Source organism: Camelus ferus, chromosome 19 (genome assembly GCF_009834535.1).
Source record: "Camelus ferus isolate YT-003-E chromosome 19, BCGSAC_Cfer_1.0, whole genome shotgun sequence".
Lineage (NCBI taxonomy): Eukaryota > Metazoa > Chordata > Mammalia > Artiodactyla > Camelidae > Camelus > Camelus ferus.
In genome coordinates this window covers 34358718-34368755 of record NC_045714.1, presented here as the reverse complement: position 1 = coordinate 34368755, position 10038 = coordinate 34358718, and the positions used below count along the sequence as shown (strand labels likewise).

At 52.9% G+C, this 10038-nt stretch overlaps 1 protein-coding gene across 2 annotated transcripts; it reads right to left on the bottom strand.

Moving 5' to 3' along the window:
* Window positions 1-633: 633 nt before the first annotated feature.
* TMEM74B (transmembrane protein 74B) lies at window positions 634-5958 on the bottom strand. 2 transcript variants are annotated; one of them, XM_032462018.1, is made up of 2 exons: window positions 5568-5958; window positions 634-1622 (listed from the first exon to the last, which is right to left on the bottom strand). In XM_032462018.1, the coding sequence occupies exon 2, from the start codon at window positions 1579-1581 to the stop codon at window positions 883-885; it is 699 nt and encodes a 232-aa protein (XP_032317909.1). In that variant the 5' UTR covers window positions 1582-1622; window positions 5568-5958; the 3' UTR covers window positions 634-882. The 2 variants fall into 2 exon arrangements, with proteins under 2 accessions (XP_032317909.1, XP_032317908.1); XM_032462017.1 differs by lacking the exon at window positions 5568-5958 and adding an exon at window positions 5332-5420.
* Between the last annotated feature and the right edge of the window lie 4080 nt (window positions 5959-10038).

Below are 10038 nucleotides of genomic sequence, written 5' to 3'. Positions count from 1 at the left end.
CTCACCCTTTGTTTGAAAGGCCACCCCCACCCAGCTCTTGTCCAGGAAGTTAGTGAAAACTGTGCATGTGACTATATAAAATGTGTGCTAAGATCTAGTCACTGCAGGTACTTCTATCCCAAGGCCAAAATCAGGCTATAGCAAATTTTGGATTTAGCCCGGCCTCACCTGGGGTCCTTTAGCAGGACCTTGTGAGATGGTGGCTATCTGACAGTGGTGGCCACCAACACGAGGTCAGAAAATGGCATGAATGGTCAGCACCTGCCGAACACCCTCCCCTCCGGAAGGAGTGGACAGACGCAGACACCGGGCTCCCATTCCACACAGGAATTCTGAGGGCAGAACAGGAGGGGCCTGACCATCCAGATCAGCCCTCTCAGATCACAGTCAGGGGGACTGAGGCCTGGAGAGGGGAGGTCGTCCAGTGGTGACTTCTCCCCTCATCGTGAAGCCACCTCCCACCTTAGATGGTCAGGGCAGAAAGGGGTCCCTCCAAGGTCGCCCAACACCCATACACGGCCGATGAGGACAGCAGAGATCCCGGAATTCCCCAAGGCACGAGGAACAGGATGGGCAGCCTTCCAAACAGCTCTCAATCCTCGGAAATGCCAAGAAACCTCATCCTCCAAGGGCAGCAGTTTCCAAACTTTTGTATTTTTAGCAGCAGAAGCCATCCTTCAAAAAAAACCTTATGCAAAACCTCGAGCTACAAAACAGATCAGGGGGCCGCTCTCCCAAGTGAAGCCTGGGCCAGGCCCCAGGCTCCCCCTCCGGCACCCACGACTCCTTCCACAGGGCCCTACGCAGAGCTCAGTCTGAAACCCCAGCCTTGGGAACCTCGAAGCCCTGCAGCTGAAGCAGCCAGATAGGGTGGGCGCTTACTTAAGACCCCTGGACGTTGTGGCTAGTCTCTGAGACCTGGACGACTTCGTTCTCCACCAGGGCCTGGCCCCCATCCCCATTGAGCTGTCTCATGCGCAGGTTAATGGAGCCATAAGTCTTCCTGGAGCCCCTGCCCAGGACGAAGGTCGGCCGGCGGTATAGCTCGCCCTTGCACAGGGAGACCATCAGCAGCACGGACAAGAGCATGCCGCCCACTGTGAGCAGCCCCAGGCCCGCGATGATGCACTTGTCCAGGTGCGAGCCCAGGCGGGCGTAGTACATTTCTAGTCGTTCCATCTCCCGCGCTGACACTGTGTCCGGGTTGACACGGGCCTCGCGGGGGATGGCGTACGCGGTCACCACCAGGAGGATCCCGCTCACCAGGAAAACCAAAGCCGAAACAAAGCCGTAATCCACCGGGCGGCTCACGGGCTCCAGGCCTGGCCCCTCTTCTGAACGCAGGGACAGATCGTCCCTTTGGGATCGGGGCCGTGAGGGGACACCCCCAGGGGGGCTGGGGGAGCTGCCCAGTCTGGTGTCCCCAGGGTTCTGGAAATGGGTCTCATGCTCCTCTGAGGAGAAGCAGGCATTCTCCACGCCCTCCCTGGGTGGGGCCACTGGGCCCAGAGGAGCTGGTCTCCTTGGGGCCTGGGGACCATTGCTCAGTGTCTTCAGTTCCAGACCGGGGGGAGATGCCATTGGGAAGGAGGGCCCCAGCTCATCCCTTGGCCCCTTGGCAGCTAGAAGAGAAAACAGAAAGTCAAATTTAGCAAACCTCCACCAAGAGCCTGCTGGTGCTGGTCATCACACTAGAGGTGAAGGTGAATTAGGCAGGGTTCGCACCTAGGGGAGCCTGCCAGCCAGCGGAGGAGGCAGGGAATAAGACAATGACAGAGCATTGCGACCCGACCCACACTAGGATCCCCTTCACCACTGGCGAGCATGTGGCTTTGGGCAATTCACTTACCCTCTCTGGGCCTCAGTTTCCCCATATATTAAATGACAGTAATACTAGTACTCCCTATTGAACAGGGCTGATGTAGGGACTGAGATAATCCATATAAAGTATTCAGTCAGTGCTCAATAAGTAATCAGCAATGAACTCTTACTATGAGAGAGAAAATTTAAATACAGTATCAGGTTCTAATCCCAGTTTCACCACTTGACCTTGGGCAAATGATGTGACCTTTCCAGACTCAATTTTCTCATCTATTAAATGGGAATAAGCAAAACGCTTCCCTCATAGGGATGATGTGAGGATTTCATAAAATAAGGTTTGTAAGGCCCCAGACAGTTCAATTAATGGACACTGTTGTGATGAGGTGAGGATGACTGGGGGCAGGGGAAGGGATAGAGATGAAGGTGGTGTGAGAAAAGAAGAGAAAGTTAGGGAAGCTTCCAGGAGGTGGTAGCATTTAAGCCAGACCTCAGAGGATGGGTAGGAAATCCCCCAGGTAGTGAGAGGGGATGGGGATTCTGGAGAGGGGGAGGGGGCTCGGAAATCAGCTGAGACCAGCTGTCTAAGGACTCTGAAAACCGGGCCAAGGGCCAGGGAGGCGAGGTGTTGGACTGGGAGTGCTAACATCTTACCTAGGTTTCAGAGAGCTCTCTCCAGCTGCTGTGTGGAGGACATATGGGATGGGAAGGAGGAGACTGGAGGCTAGGGAAGAACCCGACATGGTCAGGGGAGGCGTGGATGGTGGCTAAGAGGGCAAAGCGGAAGGAGCACATTTGAGAGCCATGACTGAGGTCAAAGCCAAATGCCTTTATGTAAATAGAAGATGGGAGGACCTGGATCAGGACCACAGAAGGGGAGCTGGGAGAGGAGCGGGGAAGGGGTTACTCTGCTCAAAGAGGAGACACCCCACCCAAGTACCTGAGCACACACATGCACAGACAGACAGACAGACAGGCAGCTCATGTGCATTTATGCCAAAGGATACCAGCTTTCAGCCCACGGGCCACATTTAGCTCATAGATTTTTTGTGTTTCTGGTCTGTTCACTTGTTTTTGGTGAAACAACTGCCAATATATAAAAAACAAGAGATTTCACATTTTGAACTTTGGGTGCCTGGCTTCTCTTGCAAACTGGAAGAATTTGACCACCCTAGGTCCCATTCCTTCACAGCAACACTCAGCTGGAGCTGATGATGGAGTCCTCCCTCAGGCAGACCCAGTGCTCTGCCCCACAGGCCCCACCTGGCATGTGGAACTCCTGATCACATAGCAGAACTACTCTGTCCCCCATACACAGTGATGTCCTGGGGGTACATACGCCCAGGGCCCCAGACACACAGACCCAAGTCCCTATACTGCACAGAGACACCCCCCCCCCCAGGTACAGAGTGGCTTACATGTCCTGGTGTGTCTACACATATAATACATGAGATTCTAGACATTTCTCTGCATTCCCATGCCTGAGTTGATTCTCTAGTGCTCTGCACTTCAGTGTGTGTGTGTGTGTGTGTGTGTATGTGTGTGTGTGTGAGAGAGAGAAAGAGAGAGAGAGAGAAAGAGGATATGAGCAAATGAACGAAGTGAAAATGAGTGAAATGAATGAATGAATGAAATTCAAAGAGCCTCAGTGCAAGAAGGCACGTTTTTCAATCTTTCTGATCTTCCTTCCAACATGGACTTGCATCAGACACCTCCTCTTAGCACACACAGGGCCTTTCATCTGAGTACAAAGCCTGTTTCCACTTACAACCCATCTCCATCCCCACGTCCCTCTTTCCTGAGTTCCAATTTAATAAATGTTCACTGAGCACCTACACTCCCTGTCGGGCCCTATCATGGGCACTTCACTCAGGAGTATCTTTGTATCACCCTCACTAGCCCCACAAGCGGGACATACTATCTCCACTTACAAAACATGGCCAAGATCCCATGGCATGCATGTGGGGGCCAGGAGTTGAATGCAGGTTCCCCCAAAATTGTTGTCACCTAAAAGCCTGCAAACCCACACACACTTACACCAGTGGCATCATTCCAGCCTCCCTCCCTGGCTCTTCCAGCCCTCACTTGTACTCTCTACTTTATCCCACTGTTTAACAGCAAGTGTGTGCAGCTTGAGGGCAGGGATACGTCTGGGTCCTCAGCCCCCTGCACAGGGCTTGGAACACAGCCAGCCCTCAGGAATGGCTTGGCAACCCGCCCAGGCAGGCAGTCCTTCCCACACACAGGGTGAGTAGTGCCTACTCAGGGCCAGGCTCTGCCCAGACTGCTCCTACTTTCCGGTAAACCAAGAGAGGTACGTTCATTGGCTCTTTTTTACTCTTGGCACCAAAAGCATCTTCCGGAGTGCCCAACCACTAACAGGGACTGGCGGTGACCGTTCCTGCCCAGTTGGTATCTAAAGGGTCCCCCTTCCAGGTCTTCAGCACCCTCCACAGAACTCAGCCCCTGGAGTGGCCCAGGAACCCATTTTCCAGACAAGCACATTGATGCCTCCAGATCGCAGAGGAAACCCAAGGCACCCAAGTTCTGGGAGCAGGGCTCTCTTTCACCTGTAAGGAACCCAGAACTTTTTCCTTAAGATGCCAGCAGAGTTAGGAAGAGGGTAGAGAAAAGGAAGGTTCACTCTCACCTGGAGTTGAGATGTCTCATGCACAGTTTCAGAAATACCCATCACATACACAAGGGCATGTCCCATCAATTACCCAAAACATAAGCAGAAACAAACTGACAGTGATGCTGGTGTCCACTGCTCACAACCCACAACTGCACCAGTTACACTCCAATTTTATCTGCAGTCCAACAGCAACTGAAAGACAAACCCCGCTTCCACACTCAAACCCCCGGGGGCCTTTGCCATATGTAGCATTCACAGACACGAGAAGCCACACAGTGTGACCCCACAGATCCACAGACCACATTGGTACCCACACCCCAGGAAGGGACAGAGGTGGTTACACACATACACACACAGAGTTTACTACCCTTAGGACTGCTAAGATCTAAGCCAGGCCCAGCACTCCACCCACTGGCGCGCACTAATACGGAGAGGCGGGGGGAGACGCACAGCAGGAGGGGGTGAAGCTTCACAAAACCCAATCGATAGACACACGCACGAGTTGTACACAAAGCCTCGGGCGCGCACATACATCCACGCTGTTAAACCCAAAGTTCCTCGCAGAAAGCCCCAGCACCCCGGGTGCCCGCCGCACCCGCGCGCAAGCCAGCCCGCGGCTCACACCCCTTGCTCCTGCCCTGGACCACAAACGCCGCCGGGCCAGGCCAGGCCGGACCTGGCCAGGCGCCGCCGGCAGCTCGGCGTCCAGGCGGCCCAGGGAGGCCCGGCTGTGAGAGGACCGGCGTGCGCTCGGGTCCCCTTGCCGCGTGTCCTTCGGCCGGGCCGCGAGGTCAGGTTAGCTCTCTTTGGCCGCCCCTCCCCGCCTCGGGCCCTCAGCCTCCCACCGTGCCCCCGCAGTCCCCTCTTCGCGTGCGTACCTGCCGGGCCTCCCTCCCTGTCTCCCCACGCGGGAGGCGAGGGCGCCCGGCGACGGCGAGGGCGCGTCCTCCCCCAGCGCCCGCCCGCCTCTCCGCAGTCGGCGCCCGCTAGCCGGTGTCTGTGCTGCGGCGCAGCCCGGGAGGGAGCGGGCCCGGCCGCCGCCGCCTCGCCCTCCCTGGCTCCCGCCCCATTCCCGGCGGGGCCCGGCGCGGAGCCGCTGCCGAGGCGCACGTACCTGCTCGCGCAGCACGGGGGTGTACGGCGGCGGCCGCGGCCGCTGGGAGCTCGGGGGAGGGAGGGACGGGGAAGGGGCGGGAGCCGGGGATCGCCGAGCGCAGCGGATCGAGCTCCGCCCGCGGCCGGCGAGGGCGCCCGGAGAGTTAGCGCGGGGAGGCACTGGGAGGCGGGTAACAGACGGAGGCGAGGGTGCGGAGACAGGGCTCCATGCCCCCCCCTCCCCGTTCCCCTTGGGTCAGAATCTGTTTCCCAGCTCCCGGGCTTAGGGAACTGAAGCCTCCAGCCCGCGGGGCTGGGGCGCAGGGGCGGGGCGCGGGGGTGGGTGCTGAAGGAGACCCCTCCCCCGCCGCCAGCCTCGCCCGGGGGCTGGGGAGCCCCCACTGCGCCGAGCCCCCACGCGCTCCCACGCACGCAGCCCGCAGGTAGGATCCAGGGTCCTCTCCGAGGTCCTTAGATCGGGATAGTCTGCTCTGGCGCGTGCAGCTCCGTGGCTCAAGGGCGCCACCTGAAGGCTGAAAGGAAGCCTCTGACGAATCCCCCCGACTCCCCACCCCCCAACACACCCCCATCCTTTTTCCTGCTCTTCTTTTTCCGTGGGACAGTGCGGTGCATTGCCCAAGATCGGTGTTCTCTTGGAACACTGCCAGTGGCCACACACTTTCGCCCCAGGAGGCCTCTTCAGCTGGGCTCTCTTTTCCTTCATTATTATCCTTATTTCTGAAAGTTGTGATTTTCTTTAAGTGCCAGCCTCCTTTATCAAACTGGCAGCTCCTGGAAGACAGAGCCCCTGTCTGATGCCCCCAGAGCCCAGAGGTGGGTGTACATGAACAGGTGGTGAGTAGCGCTGATTTCACTGCTTCTTTCCTTTACAGGGCTCAGATTAAGGTGAGTCAAGTAGGGTCCCTAGAGCACAAACACTAAGGAGACATTCCCTCTTTGGGGGCCCTAGCCCAGCCCAGAGAGGAGTTTGGTCTGAAGATCATGGGGTTTCCATAAGTCTTGGTGGCCAGCTCACTCTCGTCACCTCAAGTACGTCCTCTCGCCTCTCGAGTCTCAATGGTCACTTCTGCCAATGGGATCGTGAAAATGCCGGCTCCGGGGGCTTTGGGAAGGGCAGCAGAGGTCAGCCACCTGGAAGGACAGGCAGATGAGGATGCCCTGTCCTGGCTCCTCAGCCGCCTCATGGGAAAGCCTGACCTGTCCTGGTCCAAAGGCCTGTGCTGTCCTCAACCAGCAGGACAGCGGAGGCCACCCTGGAATCCAGGGGCCTGGGCCTTTGAGGCCAGTGTAGCAGAGACCTGGGCAGGATCTCCAGGGATGGGAGGGCTTCCTGCCTTCCAGAGGCCTGGCCTGTCATTAGTGACTTCTAAAGGAAGCTGGCTCTGGCACCAGATTCCCATGCGAATCCCAGCTCTACCATTCATGAGTGTGCAGCCTTGTGCAAAAGAGTCCCTTCTCAGAGCTCAGTTTCCTCATCTGTGAAATGGATTTAGTAAGGGTTATGGGGATCAGATGAGATACTCCCTGTAAACCACTCACAGTTTGCTCCCTCAGTCCTGCCTCAGAGCCTTTGCTCTTCCTTCTACCTGGAACTCTTTTCTTCCTGAGACCCCCAGAGCTTGTCCTCACTTCCTTCAAGTCTTTACTCAAATGTCACCCTCTCAGAGACACCTCCCCAACATTATCCGTTTAAAACTCACAGTTTTAAACCCATCACCCTTTACTCCTTCACTCTGAATTTTTCTCCATAGCATTTATCAACTCCTGACATTAGCTTGCCTCTTTCTTTGTTTATTGTCACCACCACAAAAATAGGTGTCAAGAGACAAGGGCTTTGCCTGTTTCCTTCCCTGCTGTATCCCCAGAGACTAGAAAAGGGGCCAACACATAGGAGGCCCTTGATAAATAGTTATTGAATAGAGAATGATGGAAATAAGCAAATATTTATTGAACTCCTATTATATACTGATTAACTAGGTAGGCTTCATCCCTACCCTGAAGAAGCTTGTATTCTAGTGGGGGAAAAGGGTAAGTAAATGTAATAGTGTCATCAAGCAAAGGTACATAGTTCTGTGCAAGCCTTCAACAAGGTGCTGACCTAGTCTGGGAGACAGGTTGGCTTCCCTGAAGAAGTGAGAATTGGAAGGATGAATAGGAAGCAGCCAGATAAAGAGAGCAAGGAAGAGAGCAAGTGGAGGGACTGGCATGGGCAAAGGCCCTGGGGCAGTAGGGAGTACAGAGAGTGTGACGTTTGATGGAGACCACGGTGGTTGCCATGAAGGACTCAATAAGGAACACGGAAGATCAGGCTGGACTATCCAGCGAGCCAGGTCACTGCAAATCCTCGTAAGCCAAGAAGTTGGTTCTTTATATGCAGAACAGTGGGGAATCATTGATCAGTGTGAGTGAAGGGTTAACAAAAACTTTTCCTCTTCTGCATGAGAATTTGACCTTTGGTTAACTGTCTAGCTCTGTTTCCTTGGAAACAGATAAACATATGTCCACTAGGTTACTAGGCAACATTACTATGATAAAAATGATCCTGAAGAGGAGGCTAGAATTATCCATGTGGTAATGGATTATGAACTCCTGTTTAGCTGAATATAGATACAGATGATTACATACTTATGATACATATTATAGATATCTATATATGCGTACACACACAAGTTAGTATACACTATATTTCCTTTGTTAGCTGAGAGGACCTAGCTGCATAATGATGTTGCATTGCGACAAGCACACCAAGTACTCAGATCTTGGTTTCTAATACCCTTCCCCAGTAAGAGGAACCAGGGAGAAATGGATGATTCTAGGGCTGGAGCAGGATACACACACACACACACACACACACACACACACACACACACACACACACACACATAGTGATAGGGGTACATCAAAAGACATAGGAGCTGACTAAAAAGAGCTCCCAATGGCCAAAGTTAGAAAAATTTGATCAACAAAATAAAGTAATAATGGATTGTAACCTAAAAGTATGGTTAATGAAAAAAAAATCATACTAATGTAAAGGGTTAATAACAGAAGAAATTGGGTGTGGGTATACGGGAACTTTTTGCATTATCTTCCCAATTTTTCTGTAAATCTAAAATTTTTCTAAAAATGAAAGTTTTTTTTAAGACCCCTGATTGGTAAATTGTGGACTGGGAGGAATTATAAGTACTTGGTGGGAAATCATTCTTTGGGCTTCATGAGCATGGTATGACTCATGTACTTGGGCAGGTCCAAAGGTGTTGGCTTTCCTGGGACATGAAGCTTTTAAGCCAGGATGGCTCCTGCATCCACCGGATGGGGACCTCATCTTCTTGCATCTGCACTGTACTGCTCATGTACATGTTCAGCAAGGACTCTCCCACTGAGAGGAACACCTGGTGCTAGCAGTGAGCACCATGCTACAAGCTGAGGTTCCTGTCTTATATCCGTCACAATAGGTCAGTGCCATGTGTGGCTTATGGTCACCTGTTGAGTCTGAGTGTGTAGTTGAACCTAAAAAGACCCGCTGTGGACACTGCAGTGGGTGATAAACAGGAGAGTGACATGATCAGATGTGCATGTTGAAAATGTTCTCCCTCTGGCAGCTCCCAGGTGCATGGGAACAAGAGAGAGAACGAGACCATCAGGAGGTTATCGTGGTCATATCGGCATATGATACGTCCTCAATCAATTGGCTGCAGTTGTGTATCTATAAGCTACGTGCAACTGTGAGAGACACAATGTTCTTCTAGAACATTAGAATATCACTTAATCCAGAATTTCCCGAAGGATAGTGGTATAGAACACGACTTTTGGTGCCATATAGATAAATGTGTTTTGATTATCTATTGATGTGTAACAAACCACCCCAAAGCTTAGCAGCTTAAAATCATTCATTTGCTCAGTTTTGCAGTTTGGGCTGGACTCGGCAGGGACAGCTCAATTCTTCTCTACATCGTGTCAGCTGGGAACTGGCTGTGGGGTTTTCTGTTCTCTTCCACACGCTCTCCAGGTGGCTGGCTAGGGCTTCCTCATACAATGGCGGTCTCAAGGTCATCAGAGTTTTTTAGACGACACTCAACTTTTCCCAGAGTACAAAAGAGGAAGCTGTTGGAATTTTCTAAAGCTGAGGGTCCGAACTGGCACAGGGTCACTTCCACTGCATTCTCTTGCTTTAGTGCAGATCACAGACCAGCCCAGATTCAGGAGGAGGGGTCTACATAAGGTTATGAATATTGGGAGGCAGGGATCACAGGAGGAAGTAACAGCCTCCCACCCTCTACACTGTATCTGTATACACACATCCCCATATGTATATATATATTCATTTTAATGGCTAGGTAATTATTTTATTCTAATGTGTTTTAGAAAAACAGAGAGCTAGCTCATGAAACTACACACATAATATTACTTAGAGTGAGGGCAGAAAAAAATATGAGTCTATATGTAGTTGGAGCCACATTTTTGCTGGTTTC

What these genes read in the sequence shown, in the direction of transcription:
- TMEM74B (XM_032462018.1), bottom strand. Translation starts at nt 1,581, where the DNA reads ATGGCATCTCCCCCCGGTCTGGAACTGAAGACACTGAGCAATGGTCCC.